The following is a 16,504-nucleotide window of genomic DNA, read 5'->3' on the forward strand; positions in this document are numbered from 1 at the left end:
CAAGCCCCTCAAGGACACTTGTGCCCCAGTGCTGTGTCTGAAAGCCCTGCCTGCCCAGGGCTCCTTCTCCTCCAGCCTGGCTCTGCTTTGCCTCTGTGGTTTTGATCTGATTTCACAAAGCTTTACGAAACGACCAGTGAGGGGATGGGGAGAGCTTGGAGCACCTCAAAGGGGGTCTCTTTGTGGTGACTTCACTGATGTCTGGCTTTGCTACAATGAATAACATGTCCATCCTTTCCTCCCCCCTCCAAAATGCTCTCAGCATCCACTGCAGTGCAGAACCAGCCCCACCTCTGCCCAAGCTCTCTGACTTAATGAGTTTTCACTGAAAGGCGCTGTCATCTCTCAGCTCACTCTGAAACTTGAAAGCTAGACCTAAATTATCCACCTACAATGGCCTTTCTTTGTGCCTGAGTCACCTGGAAAGTGTCACCTTCACTGATGAACACGTGTAAAGTGACTGAAAGCAGCGGTACTGCTGTGAAGCCTGTGCCGGTGTCTAAGCAACACATTTTTGAGACCTGCAGAAATGGCTGAGCCAAACGATCGGAGTGGGTTTAATCAAACTGGTGAACAAAGGTTTTTTTCTGCAGAGATGCCCCAGGTTGTGAGCGCTGCTGAACCTGGACAGGATGCTGTGGCAACTAGATAACTCTGGAAACACCTAAACTCCTCCCCATGGTATAAATGTCCTTTGAGTGACCTCAGAGATCACTAGATAACACAGACCATGCTGATGCAGACAGTCCATGAGAGTGAGAGAGTAATTGGTATCACTGAGGCATCAAAATTTGAGCCCCAGAAGTTAATTGTTGTGGAAAGGAGTGATGGGATCATCTTTCCCCGTGAAAATCTTTGCCAAGGTGCTCACTGAAATGCACGTCGAATGCCAAGGCGTCACTTCTGACTGGGTGTCTCCTACCACCCTCCTTACTTCCACGCTGCCAATTAATTCTGGGGCATTTATAGCATGAATGCTTTGCAGCAGTGGTTGGAAGCACAAGTGTCGGAGCTAGGCAGTGAGCAGCACTTCAGGCGGCTGTGCAAGGCTTGCACAGTTCACCCAGCTTTGGAAGATTTGTATGACAATCTGGTGGCACCTCAGGGTGTAAAATGATGTGATACTTCTGCAGGAGATGCCTGGATCTGTTTATATACCATTCTGGTAGAGAGCCGAGAGTGAAATGTCCCTGATTCATCATTGCTGCAAATACATGCTCACAGTGAAAAACCATTCAGATGCTGTTATGTTGAATGGGCAGGGCAGCAATGACTGACAAGAGAGCTGTGAGTCATTCGGAGCTACGCATCTCCATGTACCTGATTTGAAAAGCCCGAACAGATGTCTAAGCTTTTTCAAAATGCTTAAGAACAGCTGGGTAAATCCAGGGAGCACCAATCGGCTGCATCTTGTCAGTGACTAACTGCTCAGCAGCCCGCCAGATGCTGGTAGCAGCAGCCTGCAAGCACACGGCAGAGGCTAGAACAAGATTCGTCCTGAGGCGACCTCTCTCTAACAGAGATGTTACCCACATGTCTAAGAAGACCCTGAAAATGTTTTCAGCCCACATCAGAAATCACAAGGTTGAAAGAATTGCTTGGGAAACATTTTCATCATTGCTCACAACAAAGTTGGACCCTGCATCAGCATGCAGAGAGGTACAAAAAGCAAGCAAGGCAAATTTTAGGCTAGTGAGTCAGAATTCATCCAACTTCTGATAGAAGAATGGGAAAAACAGATTGAAGATACCCCAGGGGCAGAGCCGTGCACACTGCAGGGGAAACCCCTGCTTGCCACTGCCTATGGGGCCCAGGACATCAGCCCAGGTAACCTGCTGGTTCAGGAACCACTGTCAGCAGAGCTTGCAGCTACCCTAACCAAGCCTCTCAAATAGCTGTCTTCCAGAAGTATGTCAAAGTCTGACACACCTAAAAGCACCCAGTGCTGAAACTGGGGAGGAGATGACCCATTCAGAGTCCAGCCTGGTACATCCCATCCACACCCCAGTTCCCCGCTCTCTTCACTGCTGAAAGCCCAAACTGTTGTTCTCGCTTTTCAGACCTCAGCTCCACCCAGGCAGTTCCAGGCAGAACAAACAGTGTCACAGGACAGTTTGGGGACATGGCTGATTTGGGAAAGTAGAAGAGACCACAGCTGTGCTGTGGGTTTGGGGAGGAAGCCCAGTGCCCTCCACTTTAAGCCTAGTTTGAGGGGGGCACAAGGCAAGCCCCAGATGGTGAGGGGTGCTTCAGGAACAGGGCTCTTGTCTGTGTTTTTAACGTCAGCCAGGAGCTTCCCAAAGAGATTGCATCCATGCCTGCCCTGGTTAACCCTCACTCCACCCTTGCACAGTTGCTTGGCCCATAATCCTCTTAGCAGCGTGGTTCATCAGGGAGGTGGAGGAGCTGGGATATGCCTCCAGCCCATCAGTGCCCCGTGCAGTTTGCTCTCCAGTAGTGACTGCACTGGATGATACGGCAGCAGTGGGCAGGAGGGAGCTCCTTCAGCTTGACAGCTACCAGAGCACCCTACGGCCAAGAACTGCCTCCTGCTTGGCCGAGGACTCAGGCAGCAAACCCAGCTGCTAGGCTGGTAAGCCCAGAGATCCAACCATGCTCTGCTGCAGGGTGAGTCGTGATGACAACCTTCTCAAAGCAGAAAGGCAGCTCTGCGTTAACACAGGGCGGACAACACTGGCTGGTGGAACTAATGAGCATTGAAAGCGTGGAGCTTGACTGTATCGTGCAGATGTTGTGAGCTCAAGCAAGTCCCTTGTGATGCTAACTGCTCCAGCAGCATCCCAGTGAGCCACTGTGCACAGTCCCTAAAGCACAGCTTGCTCCTGGTGATGGCCCAGCATCGTATGTCTGATTGCTGCTGCAGTTCTAGCATTTGGGACATACTTTGCCATCCTGAAATATTCTAGCAGAGCTGGAGCTGGGCAGAAATGCTCCCTTTGCCATTCTTTAAGATCTGTATGCCTTGTTAAGGTCAGAAAGGGCCCTCTGAGCACTTCATTCTTTGTCTGGAGTAGATGGAGATGATCCAGAGATGAGAAACAAGGGTGACTGGAAGGCTAGACACCATGGGCTGCAGTGGAAGGCTGAAAGAATGGGCACTATCTAGAAGACCAACCAGAGACTCAATAAAGGCCTTAAAATATATTTAAGGCAGATGCAGATAGGAAGGGGATTAACTCTTCCGCATGCTCAGGGCAAGAAGATGCAAGTTTAAGGCTTGCTAGCAGTAAAGGTAATGTAGCATGATCGTCTCGGGGTCAAGGGATCTTCAGCTGTGAACATCTTCCATAACCCAAGTGTGGCATTTACTCCTGAAGACCTGCTGGGATGCAGAGCAGGCTAGTGATCTGACAGTTCTCTCTGCTGGAGCTGAGCAACAGCAGCATAATTGCTGGTTCAGATAAATGAAGTCAATTGTGCAACGCCTGCTGCATTGCCTGGAGCGTGTGCCGCGTTACAGGAACAATAAAGCTAATTCCAGATCTCGCTACAGTCCTAAGCCCTGAATCACCGGGCAGTGGCAAGAGTAGGGAGGCGCTCCCAGGGACGCAGACAGCCCCACATGCATGCCGAGCCCCAACCTGCAAAGCTAAAAGGGACTGGTGGACGAGTTGGGACTAGCTCTTTTTCAGGCGCAGCCCCACTGGGTGAGCAGCCTCCCCGGCTCAGAGTCAGCCTGTCAGTGTCACCCGCCTTTCTTCAAGTCCTGGGAAAGGCAGCTACACACCCACGGGAGCAAAATAAAACTGCAGCTGGCTAATTGCAGTGACTTCATGTCAGGGCTCTGAGCATGCCTGGTGTGAACAAGCTGCCTCCAGGCAGGTGATGGAGGGGCTGAGCCTGCTGAGGTGTCCCCATGCTCGCAGGGGTGCGGGTGTGCAGTGTTGCTGGTCTGTGTGGAGGGGACAGTGCTGCTTTTCCTCTTCTCCAGCAGCTCTCAGGAGCTGGCAGTGGTACAAGCAGTTTAGGAATAGCTGGAAACAGAAGTGCAATGAATTCTGCATGGCTGGGTGATGGTAAGAACTCCTGGAGGGGCAGAGCTTACTCCATCAGGCTGCAGGGGCTCTGCATGCCCCCAGCAGGACCGTAGGCACAGTGATAAGTCAGTCTCCATCCCCAGCCCTTTAGGCCTTCCTGTCTTACAAGTTCTCAGGAATTGCAACAAAGCTGCGGTCAGCTCTGTTGCAATGCCACAGAGTGTGCTTGTGTGAGCTGGCAGCCATGGGGCAAGAGGCAGCGATTGCTTCCCCTGCTCCCAGGACCGCATGCCTCGTCTGTGGGACTGTGGCTGAGCCCCCAGCCTCTGGGAAGCAGAGGGGACACAGCAGATTCTCACTGGGTGGCTTGGCAGATGCACCCCCTCCTTTGAGGTAGATAAATCACTGTCAGGCAGGCAAGTCTAACATCCCCTGGGAAAGCAAACAATTTCTGGTGCAGGAGCATCTCGCCAATGGTTCTTCTCTGCGCTAGTCTCTGGGGAGCAGTTGAGCTTCTGATGGCTGGACAGGTGTGTTCGAGGGGGGTTTTGCACATGGAAGTGGGTTGCACGTAATGCAAACATCTTGCAGGCCCAGGGCACGCTGAGAGCAAAGCTGGGTCTGGAGAAACTAGCCCAAAGTCTCGGGGATTACTGTAGTAGAGTGGTTAAAAGCAGAAAGGAGGTGCTGGTGGCTGGCCAAGCACTGGTGGATATCAGAGGGAAATGGTTAATGAGATAAAAAATGCATTTAATAACCCAGTCGGGCAATAGCTCCCAGGGTGCTCCTGCCTGGAGCTGTTTGTGCGGAGAGAGAGTGTGGTATGCGAAACCAGGGCTGGGCTCCCCGGGCTCCGTGAGCTGGTGGCCTTGGGTCACTGGGCTAAGACCTTGCATTTGACAGCTATCCTGAGGATGCCTGGCTGAAACACATCCCTGAAAGCTCCACAGCAGAATTAACTCAGATGATGAGGGGCTGTGCGTGTAAAACAACAGCTGTTCTGCAGGATTTCCCTGTTGTAAGGACTCAGGTGCCCTGGTTCACTGAGTTCCCATGCCTAATGTGGCCACAGGAGAGCCATCCTCAGGCGCCCTGCACACACGGGGGCTGCTGTGCCCTTCTGTGGGACGGTGTGGCTCTCACACTGCCATTTAATAGCCCTGCATTGCACACAGCCAGGAGAGCTTCACCTCCTCCCAGGCAGAGGGATGCAGAGCCTGGCAAGAGCTGGGTACTGGGGACTCCTGTGTGTGTTGGGGGACCCTCAGCATCATTACCTGGCATCCATCAACCATGGGAAACCCACCTCGCCAAACAAGCCTGGGATTCCTTGAGATGACAGGTCTGCTCCGGGGAAAGGCAGAGATGCAATCGGCTTGTAGGGCAGAGGGTGTCTCTGGCAGTGAGCAGCAGTGTCGGTGCGGTGCCTGGCGAGGCAGCCTGGGGTACCCAAGTGCTGGCTGGGGATGGTGAATCACCAGCAAGGGCTGCCAGGCTTCTGCAGGGATCCCCACCAGGCACCACAAGCTGTGGTGCTTTAATCAGTGGTCTTGAAATGAATCCCGAATTACCATGGATAAAGTTTGAGAGACAAGTGGATTTGCAGAGTAATAAGTGACAGGACTGTCCCTTCCTCCAAATTCCCAAATCAATTACTTTGCATTTCAGTGCATTAAAGTAAATTTTGTTGCATTAAATCAAATTTTGCTGCAACGAGGCCTTTTGATTGGGCAATTCTAAACCATCCCTTCTAGTTAATTGTCCCCTTCACTAGCTACTATCCCACCAAGCTTACTGTTATCCCAATTTTTTCTTAGTAAACATTTCTTATCACTGTGGGCCTTGAACCCATTCCTGGGGATCCCCACTACAAAGGCAGTATAGCTCCTGGCTAACAAGCACATGCTTGCTATTGATGGATCTGGTGTGTCCTTAACAATGCAGGAATATAAACAGGCTGCCTTGGCATGCTGAGGTAAATATTCTGCGACAACACAAAAAGTAGATCTGGAAAGACTTTTGGCAGCAGCTATGAGTCTCCTTCCGTGGACATGTAAAACAGATTATTCCATCCCTCTTTGTGGCAATATCGTGATTTATGTGAATGCTGTTATCATTATCTCCTGACAGCTTCCAAGTAAGGATGGCATGCCAGCAGTGTTGATCTGAATCAGCCAGACATGTAATCATGCTGAAAAGTGGCAAGTTTGTATAGCAGTACCCGTCTTCCCTGAGACAAGGCTGATCAGTATCACATGCGTTTTAAAGTCTTTAGTTCTTTGCTGACAGAATAAAAATTAATTCTTCTGTTATTTTTTTCTGGTATTATCAGTAATCTAGAGTTTTCTGGGTCAAACGGTTTATTTTCTTAACGGTTGGAGTGATTTCTGTCCATCAGTCCTTTGGAATTACCCCAGTTGTCCTAGCTCTGTCAAAAAGTACTATTAGTAGCTCAGTAAGACCCTCAGGTCCATTAATACTGTCAGTGTGGGCCTGATAAATTGAAAATACCAATTTTAGCAGGTGATGTTTTCCACACTGGTTTGTTACTGATGGCATCCAAGTTACAGCTTTCTCCATCAAATCCACAGAGCTACACTGGCATTTAGGCACCAATGGCTATGGAAAGCAGCCTAACAGCTATGGAAAGCAGCAGAAGGTGGCTTACCAGCATCCTTTTGTGCTTTTTCTTGTTTTCTTCTAATGCAAATGCTTTCACCCCATCTCCTTTTTCATTTGCTGCTTGGCTCTATTTTTTGCCTTAGAGCCATGCCTAGCACAAAAGCACCAAGGTTAGGCCAAGGTTGGGCATGTAGCTGGAGGTCATGGTGGGGACCAGACAGCAGGTGACCCTCAGTCCTACCAGGCACTGCAGGAAATCCTGGCCAAGCCAGCTGGACAGCAGGGTCTTGGTCCTTGGGAGCATGTGAGCATGAGCATGTTGGTGTGCTTGAGGAAATCAGGTTTTGTTCTGCAATAAAATCCCTTCCTGTCCTGTGTCAGCTGCAGCTTCTGCTCCTCTCCCCAGCTGAAGGGCTCCCCAGTATTTAGAGCAGGGCTGTGCAGTATCAGTCTTTTCATCATCCCCAATCTCCCTTCCTTCTGGGGTCCGATCCAGACCATGCAGCCCCCAGCCTCACCTGCGGGTGTGTGTGGGGTGCCCCACGCAAGCATCATAGGATTATCCAGGCTCTGCAGCCCACACTGCTCCCAACAACAGGCCAGGGATGGGGTGAAGCCCCTTGCCACTGTGAAGCTCAGCTGGTGCCTGGGTTTGTGAGTGTGCTCATCATGGATAACCTATTTAGTCACGGGCTTCTGTCACCTCGGCCAGCCTCTGACTCTGTTGATTTAAAATCTGCAAGCACCTTGGTTTTGCCTGGGTTTTGGCTGGGGCAGCAGCCTCGGCATCAGCGCTGGCGAGCACTCCTGCGGGGCGGTGCCTGGGATGCACAGCCTGTGTCTATCACATCCTGAATTTGGCCCAAAGTCATTGCCCTGCTTAAACGAAAGTCACCCTGACTTTGCTGTTTCTCACTTCTCTGTTCTGCTACACCAACTTCTGCTAAAAGCACCCGGATGACTTTGCCTCCCTGTGGATACTCCCCAGCTCCTAGAAGGTGCAGTGTTAGAAAAGCCAGTTGGGATGAGAACAGAGCAGCTTGGGCAGGCGGCTGAGAGCATAGCCATCGAGACAAACACGAGGCGCATCGAAAACACGAGGGTGTGGAGAAACTGACTGTGCAGGGAAGCCGGGGAGCTGGGCAGGGCTGTTTGGATGAGACAGCAGCACTGGGGGTAAAAGAATGAGTGTGGATTTTTAAAATGGATGCCCCTCTCAAGTGATGCTCCTGGTTGTCACCAGCCCCCTGCGCTCGAGAGTCTCCACCCTGGTGCAGCCCTTCCAGAGGTGAGCAAACTCATTGCTCCCACTGACTCCTTTTCTGGGGGCTGCACTGACCCTGTAGCCATGCCCAGAGATGAGGAGCATGGCCATGGCTGCTGCGTTGTCTCTCCTGGGAGTGGGCAGGCAGAGGAAGATACCACGGGAATGGCACCCAGGAGCCTGCCTCGCTCTGCTCAACCACTTCTCATCTTGTCCCACTGGCTTTGGCTCCCCATCCCTCCCTGCTGCATCTCCACACGGCTGCCTGGAGCGAGGATCTTCCCCTGGGGAGTGGGGAGAAGGAGAGGGGAGACAGCAGGGTGCGATGAGGGGAGCACCAGGCACGCGACTCACAGTTCAAAAATCGCCAATAAGATGATTTTGAAGTTTGTAACTGACAGTTTTGAGGCAGCTGTGAAAGGGTTTGTGTTCTCCTGAGGAAATCAAAAGCTGAAATGTTGCACAGCGCTGAAAAAAAAATCTCTCTTAATATGTGGTTTGCATAATAATATAGCACGAGTTTATGATGCAATTCAGTTAGCTTCCTAAAAGATGGGGTAACCAGGATAAAAAAAATTGTTCTTTTTGGGTCCTGCTTTTCTCACCAGAAAGCTCTTTTCTCAGAAAGCCTCAAGAGTGTTTCATGAGCACTTCTGCAACCCTGGAAAGCTAAAACTAGGGTTGCAAAACAGTGATCCCCAAAATTTGTAAAGAAATAAGGGTCTTCTTGAGACACACTCAAGACGCCTGTGCTGGGTTTGAAGCGGGTGTGAGCCAGGCTGGCAGGTAGGCGCACCAGGACTTTGGGCAGACCTAGGAGGAAAGGGCAGGGAAAAAGAGGGCAGCGTGCTGCGGCTGAAGGTGTGCGCCGTGTGAGGCACCAGTGGGTGATGGGCTGCCTCTCTTCAGCTGCTCTAAGGTGGCTGGCTTTGCTGGTTTGAGTAGGGGAATGATTGTAGCAGCTCTGGGGCGAGGTGTGGTTGGCACCACATCCTCTCTCCTACCAGTGCCATGATGGGCTACTGCCCAACTCTGCACAGAGTCCCCTGAAGACATTAGGGAGGTGTAAGTCCTTCTCACTGCATACCCTGATCTCATGGGTGAGGAACACATGTGCCGTGAAGGCAGCAGCAGTGCGTTCCCCTGGCTTCAGAGTCCCAGCCAGCATGTGGGTTCCTCTCCTTTCCCAGCACAGAGGCCTCCCCATCTAGTGGGCACAGAGGGAGCTAAGACATGGCAGCTCTGAGCCCTCCTTGTCCCCACATCAGTTGCAAAAGCCAGGGAAAGGAAAGCAAGGTGCAGAGACACTTCAAGGCCCTGGTGGCATCTCCTCGGCTTCCCAGACAGCAGGATGGGGTCCCTGTGAAGCAGCCTGTGGCTCCATCTAGTGCCCATGCCAGCCCGGGCCGGGCCAGCCCGGCACCCATTGCCGGGCAGATGGGCCAAATCAGAGCCCCTGGCAGCCAGCAAGGGCACCCTGGCCGGAGGCAGCCACCCCAGGGCACCTGCTCCCTGCTCCCGGGCAGGCAGGTACCAGAGGGCAGCGCTGCAACAGCATCCAGGAAAAAAAAATCCCCATCAACAGGGAATCCTCCGAGCAGTCACTCAAGGAAATCAAGTGCTGTCTGATGGCAGGGGACAGGTCTCCCACCCGTTGGAGAGGAGATGCTTCTTGGCACAGGAGATGCCCTTGGCATTTCACCCGTCCCAGTGCTCGCCCACACCCGCTGCTCCTGACTGGGGAGGGCTCTTCTCGGGAGTGGCTGTTCCGAAACCAGTCCCTGAGGAGTGCTGGGAATGGCCTGTCTCAACGCCCAGGTCTCCCCAGCCTGCTGGGTAAAGCGGCAGTGGGAAGGTTGCCACGTTTCCCAGCTAGGGATTTACAGGAGGTGAGGAAGACATCCCAGCTGCAGTGAAGGGGTGGCGGGGGGTCCAAAACACTCTGGGCCTGCAGAGAGACCAGGATCCCTCCTTCTCCCATCCAGACAGCAAGAGGGAACAGTATGATCGATCTCTGTGGCCAGGACAGGTTCATGGGTGGAGGTGAGTGACCTCGAGACCGCCCATGACCCCGAGGATGGGGGAGAACAGCCCCTCTGCAGCAGCTTCCCCGGGCAGGGGCCGTGCAGAAGAAGAGTCCACAGCAAAGCTGCCGGTGCGTGACTGTCCCCTGAGCCCCTGAGCCCAGGGCACCCCGCTTGGGGCGGCTCGCTGCCCCCGGCCCCTCTCGGCCGGAGCAGGGCTGCGGGGACGCAGGGCTGGTGACGCTCTGCCGGGGCCATAGTGGTGCCAGGCAGCCCGGGCTCCCGGCAGGGACCTGTGTCCCCCCCCCAGCCTGGCAGGTCGCACCCCTCCATGTCGTCCGTCCCGTTCCCCCTCCTCCCCCCCCTCCTCCCGCGGCGGGGCGGCCTGGGCAAAGCGCTGAGTCACCCCAGCTGTCCCCTCCCGCTGTCCCTCCCGCTGGGACCGGCCGGGCAGCTGACTCGGCAAGAGGCCAGGGGCGAGCGGAGCCTGGGGGCTACCGGGGGTGGTGGCCGTGCCGGGTGTGCTGGCAGCACTGCCTGCACCACTGGGGCCAGCGAGCGAGGTCAGTGCCCCCCCCGCTGCCGGTGCTGCCCCCGGGCACACACGCAGCCCCTGCCAGGCGCTCCCGCCGCCGCCTCCTTCCTCCGCAGCGCCCTGGGGGGTCCCTCGCAGCCCAGCCCCGCTCCCCCCCCCGCTCCGGGAGGCCCCGCTCGGGGCGCAGGGGGGGCAGGAGCCCCCGGCCGGGTCCCTCCCCGGGCCGCGGGGACGGGGATTGCGGTGGGGACAGGGATGAGGACGGGGACGGCGATGGGGCCCGGGCAGCGGGGGGGACCCGCTCCGCGCACAGGCACGCCTCCCTGTGACCTCACCGCCCGAGGGGTGTGACGTCACGAGGCAGCGGCGCCGCGGTTGGCTGCAGCCGCCGCCCGTCGGCCGGCAGAGCCCGCCTCCAGGCCCCGCGGCGGCCCGGGCGGGGGGGGGGACGCGCGACGCCGGCCGCGGGCGGCCCGGGGCGGGCGGGGAGGGCTCGGCTGCGGCACTCAGGTGGGCACCGCATCGGGGGGGGGGTGCGGGGCGCGAGGGGGGACCGTGGGGCAGCGGGGGAGCGGGGCCGGTGCGGTCCCGTCCGTGCCGCCGCCCCTCCCGCTGGCCTAGATGCGCTGGCCGCAGCCCAGGGCTGCCCGCCGGGGGCGGCGGGGGGGGGGGGAGGGGGGGGGGACGGGGCGGACGGGGGACGGAAACTTCCAGCAGCAGCACCGGGCCGGGCAGCCCCGGGAGCGCCGTGTTTACAGCCGGGCCGGGGGGGGCGGTCCCCGGCGGCACCGCCCCGCCGCGCTCCCAGTGCCGTACTGGTGCCGGTGCCAGCGCCGCCCTCCCCGTCAGCTGATGCGCCCGGGCAGCGCGGGCGGGGGGCGAGTACGGGGGCGAGGGGTGGGGTGTCGGCGCCCCCGGGGTCGGGGGGGAGGGGCTGGAGCGGCGGCATCCCGCTCCCGTCCCCGATCCGGAGCGGGTCGGCCCGTTGAAATGCCCCGGGGTGTCCGGGGACGGGGCGGGGGGGTCCCCGCTGAGCCCTTAATCCGCTCGAGCCGCTAAGCACCTTAACGGGCTGCTCCCGCTGCCCCCCCCCCCCTCCCTGCCCCAGGACAGAGCCCCCCCGCGGGGGGGCGGGAGGTCAGCTGGGGCAGTTGGGGGGGAGCGGGGCAGACCAGCGGGGCTGGCAGCGGGGATCCCTGTCCCCTTGCTTGTGCAAGTTGGGGTGACGCAGGTGGGACGGTGGTGTGGCGGCACCCAGGGGTCCCCGGCGGGGGCTGTGCGTGCGTCCGGGTGGCCGAGGCACAGGCAGGGTGCTGGGGAGCCATGTGTGGGGGTGCTACTGAGCTGCACTCGGGGGCACCTGTGGGGTGGCCGGGGTGCCTGAGGGGGCAGGGCAGCCCGCCCTTGCTCTCTCGCACCGGGTGATGCCTGGCTGTGCCTGCAGACCCCCTGATGTTGCCTTTCCCCCTCGCAGAGACCCCGCGGGACAGCTGCACGTCATGGTGGACTACTACGAAGCGCTGGGGGTGAGCCGCAATGCCACCGCCGACGACATCAAGAAGGCGTAAGTGCATGGCAGGCGTGCCCCTGCCCGCTGGGCCGAGCAGCCTGAGCCACCGCGGGGACTCCCTGTGGGGCTGGTGGGGACAGGGCCCAGCTCCAGAGGTGACAATCCAGCCTTTGTTTCCTTTGTGCGGAGGCCAGAGTGGGGCCAGGCTTTGCTGCCACACAAAGGCATCTCTTAGTGGGGTTTGGTCCCTTTGTCCCCGCTCTCAGCCCGGAGCTGGGGGTGGAGGTGGGAGATGGGTCCCGCTGGTGTTTGGAAGTGTCCCCTCTCTGCCGGTGGGTGTGGGGATGGCAGAGGGCTGGGGTGCAGGGGCTCTGCTGATGTCAGGGTCAGTGACAGGGTCAGGGTGAGGAGCAGCGTGTCCCCTGGCAGGGACATGGGCCCCGTTGGCAGGTCCTGTGCTGCACCCCAGGCACTGCAGGGGAGCCCCAGGGGCATCCCACAGCTCCTGCCGGACACCCTGATGAGGTCTTGCTGCTCTCACCGGGGAAGGGCGTCACCTGAGCGGAATAAGTGCAGACTGGTGGCTTGCCTGTGAGGGGGACAGAGGCAGGAGGCAGAGGTCCCTGCTTGGGGGCGCTTCCTAAGAGTGGGTGAGAGAAGCTGGACAGCCTGGGTTAACCCCAGCTAGCTGCGGGCAGGAGGAAAGGGCTGCTTGTACTCACCTGGCCCCAGGAGCGCCTCAGTGACCCCTGGTCCTTGCATGCCCATGGCGGAGCGCGGGGAGGCTCCGGAGCAAACCTGTGAGCATCGTCTGGAGCCACTGCCAGTGGAGGTGCAGGCTGTGCTGCTGGGGTCATGCTGCAAATATTTGCTTGGGAAGTGAACTAGTCCAGGAAGCTCCTGTTTGATGCCTGAGTCTGTAGGGTGTGGGGTGCTCCTGCCCACCGAGTCAGAAGCATGCGCTCAGGGGGGGACCCTGGCGCAGGAGCCCCCACCACCCCAGGGCTGCTGCTTGCCCATCGCTGCCTGTCTGTGCAGGTACAGGAAGGCCGCGCTGAAATGGCACCCCGATAAAAACCCAGACAACAAGGAGTACGCCGAGCAGAGGTTCAAGGAGATCGCCGAGGCATACGAAGTGCTGTCAGACAGTAAGAGCCCATGGAGCTGTCTTGCTGCTCACCCTGGGGTGTCCTGCTGCTGGGGTCACCCAGGTGGCATCCCTGGACATCCCCAGGAGGCAGCAGGTCCCTCCAGCTTTACTGCCCAGCTGTGGGGCTTGGTTACCTGCCCAGATATCCCCTGAAACAGTTCTTGGGAGAGATGCTGGGGTGCTGGCCTCCGGGATGAGGTCTCCCCGGTGGGGCTGAGGCTTGTGCATCCTCACCCAATGCCCCCACTAGGGTTTGGGAGTGGTGCCGGTGCGGCAGGGACTTGTGCCACCCCCCTCCTCTTGCTCCCTGCTGTTCTGCACCTCCCTTGGCCAGGGGAAGCGTCAGTGCCCCTGCCCGTGCCTGGCAGCCGGCATCCCCACAGCCCCCTTTCTTCTGCTTCCAGAGCAGAAGCGCGATGTCTACGACCGTTACGGCAAGGACGGACTCATGGGGGCAGGTGAGTGGGTGAGCAGGGCCACAGGGGTTAGTGGAGCTTTGGATACGGCCCTGTCTGAAGACCCAGTGTGGGTCTGTGCCCCACCCCAGGCCTCCCTGCCCTTCTGGGGGTTCCTACCCAGGGCTTCACTTAACTGAGCCTCTTCCCTCTGGCAGGACCAGGGGGCTCCAGGGCCGATGCTGGGGCCCCCGAATTCACCTTCACCTTCCGCAGCGCTCACGATGTCTTCCGGGAGTTCTTTGGCGGGCGAGACCCCTTCGCTGACTTCTTTGGTGCGTGTGGGGCAGGGGGGGCTGGGGGCCAGCTCTGGGGCACCTCTCTGGCCCTGGGGCAGCCGCTGGGCTCGGGGGAAGAGGGCATGGCTGCCCTGGACGGGGGTCCCCATGGCAGTGCCCTGCTTCTGGCTTGCCAAGCCACGGCGGCAGTGCTGATGGGGGCAGGCCCTGCCTTCCAGATGAGATGCTGCCCTTCTCTGAGCTGCGAGGACCTGGCCCCCGGCACCATGGGGGAGGCCACTTCTTTTCCCCCTTCCCAGGATCCTCAGGTAGGAGACGCTGCCAGCCCCTGCCCGGCAGGGGAGTCCCGGGTTTCCCTGCGCAGGGTCCATCCCCTGCCTTCCTCGTGCTCCCCACCCTGGCACCAACCTTGTCGCCCCCTTCTTCAGATTTCTTCGCCTCATCCTTCGGCTCCGGCGCTGATGCAGGGCTGGGCTTCCGCTCCGTCTCCACTTCCACCACCTTCGTTAATGGCAGGCGCATCACGACCAAACGGTGAGGGCAGTGCAAGCTCACCTTGCCCCCCGGACCCCCCTTATTGGCACGCCTCAGATCCTGCAGCTTGCCGCTCTTGCTGCCTGGCACTTGACCATCCATCCGTCTGTCTGTCTGTCTGCAGGATTATTGAGAACGGGCGGGAGCGGGTGGAAGTGGAGGAAGACGGGGAGCTGAAGTCGATCCACATCGATGGTGAGAAGCGGCACCGCAGACTGACTTGTTGGGGTCTGGCAGTGCCACCTCCCAGCACCCTTTCCTTTTGGGGAACCCTCTCCTCCTTTGGGGTGGCCAGGGGGTGCTGCATCCAGGCTTAGTTTTGGGCTGAGCTCCGGTTTGCCCTGGTTTGGGACTCTGCCATGGAGGATTGATGGGGTGGGCAGGAGTTGCTGGGGCCCTGTGCCAGCTCTGGGGAGCTGGAGCGGACACAACCCCCACCCCTTGCTCCTGTCCCCACAGGTGTCCCTGACGACATGGCGCTGGGGCTGGAGCTGAGCCGGCGGGAGCAGCAAGCCTTCCCCAGCCCACGGCCCCCATCGCCCCCGCCACCTGCCCCACACCGGCCCCCGAGCTCCTCTCCCGTCTGCCTCTACACGGACAGCGAGGATGAGGACGAGGACTTGCAGCTGGCCATGGCCTACAGCCTCTCTGAGATGGAGGCTGCGGGGCACCACCAAGCAGGTGGGCACGGCCCCGGCATCCTGCCGGCCCCAGGGGGCAGCCCCAGCACCCCATCCTCTGCCCGCAGAGCCCGCGGTCCCCAGGGGGGGCCAGAGCGGGAGCTGTCGGGGGCCGGCAGCCCTGCCGCAGCGGGGCACGAACCTGCCCCCAAAACGAAGCAGTGGCACTGCCCCTTGCTCTGAGTGTGGGGACTGGGGTTGTGCCCCCCACTCTGTGGGGCAGGGAGAAGAAAGGGGGAGTGGGGGCTCACTGCCTGGGACTCAGCTCCTGCCTCCCCCAGCAACGGGGGGCGGGTCTCTCCTGCCCTGCTGCTGTTCGGGAGGGTGGTTGGCTGGTGGCACCCTGGTGGGGGGGCTGCCAGAGTTGGGGGTTGTGGCTGGAAGAAGGGACTTGGTGGGGTCCCAGGAAGAGGGGCAGCTCCCTGCCCTGGCTCCTGGAAGCGCAGGGTGCCCGTGGGCAGGTCTGCCCTGGCTCTGCCTGCTCCTCTCTCCTTGCCTGCCCTGCAGACAGGCAGGGGCTCCAGCCAGTGCCTCCCTGGCTGCTGCGCGCCCCGGAGAGTACTGGGTCAGGGTCTTCCTCCTCGCAGGGATGGGTGCACACGTGGGCTCTGCTTGTGTCTGTCTCTCCGCTCTGGATGCTGTCGCTCCTGCCTGTACCCCCTCCTCCTCCTTCTCCTCTGTCCCCTCCATCGCAGACCCTGCCTGGTCACCCCCATCCTTACGCCTTACATACCCTGCAGGGCACTGTCACCCCCCCCACATTGGCCTGGGGGCACTGTCCCTCCCTGCTTCCTGCAGCAGCAGTGACCCTCAGTGATGCTCCCAGTTGTTCCCACCCTCACCATGCCCATGGTTGTGCTTTGGCTCTCCTCCTCCTCCTGGGACCTTCCTCCCTCCCTCCCTGCCCCTCCCCAGCCCTGGGCCGAGGAGGGTTTCACGGGTGCTGTTGTGTCCCCCCCTCCGCTTGTCTCCCCAGGTGTGTTCTGAGGCTGCTGCGCCCGGGGACCACGCACGCCCACGGAGGCTCTCCCAGCCAGGACTCCGCTTTGTCCCTGCACGGCCACCCCCTGCCACCCCCTTCCCCCAGCACCCTCTGGTTCCGTGGGATGTGGTGGGAGGCGGGGGGGCATGACAGGGCTTATGGTCAAGCAATACCTGGGGCTGGGGGGGATGCCCTGCATACCACGAGGTGGGGGGGGGGGGGGTGGTGATGGGGGGCTGGAGGGGAGGGGGGCAGTGCTGTAGATTAGGCTGCTGGGGGGTGCTGGTGGCAGGCAGCGAGGGGCAGCATGGCTGGGCTCAGCCAGCAGGGCTGGGCTCTGCCCCCCTCCTCGCTGTAGCCCCCCCTCCCTGACCCCCTCCTGCTGACAGCCGTCAATAAACCTGTTTGCAGTAGCTGGTGCCTGTGGGGTGTCTCTGGGCTGGGGGCTGTAAGGTCCCCCCCCCAATCCTTACCTGCAGGCAGGGGGGGCAGGTCCAGCTGCTCCCATCTG

General features: G+C 59.2%; 1 protein-coding gene across 3 annotated transcripts; it reads left to right on the plus strand.

The window, feature by feature from the left end:
• Window positions 1-10,342: 10,342 nt before the first annotated feature.
• On the plus strand, window positions 10,343-16,406 carry DNAJB2 (DnaJ heat shock protein family (Hsp40) member B2). Of its 3 annotated transcripts, XM_074828916.1 has the most exons (10): window positions 10,834-10,953; window positions 11,918-12,007; window positions 12,992-13,101; window positions 13,508-13,561; window positions 13,717-13,833; window positions 14,016-14,105; window positions 14,226-14,331; window positions 14,456-14,526; window positions 14,791-15,012; window positions 15,988-16,406. In XM_074828916.1, exons 2-10 carry the CDS (start codon window positions 11,943-11,945, stop codon window positions 15,996-15,998), a joined length of 846 nt encoding a protein of 281 aa, XP_074685017.1. In that variant the 5' UTR covers window positions 10,834-10,953; window positions 11,918-11,942; the 3' UTR covers window positions 15,999-16,406. The 3 variants fall into 3 exon arrangements, with proteins under 3 accessions (XP_074685016.1, XP_074685017.1, XP_074685015.1); XM_074828915.1 differs by lacking the exons at window positions 10,834-10,953; window positions 15,988-16,406 and adding an exon at window positions 10,343-10,471 and having other exon boundaries at window positions 14,791-15,981; XM_074828914.1 differs by lacking the exon at window positions 15,988-16,406 and having other exon boundaries at window positions 14,791-15,981.
• Window positions 16,407-16,504: the final 98 nt, after the last annotated feature.

This window comes from Strix aluco, chromosome 6 (assembly GCF_031877795.1).
Source record: "Strix aluco isolate bStrAlu1 chromosome 6, bStrAlu1.hap1, whole genome shotgun sequence".
Classification (NCBI taxonomy): Eukaryota; Metazoa; Chordata; class Aves; order Strigiformes; family Strigidae; genus Strix; species Strix aluco.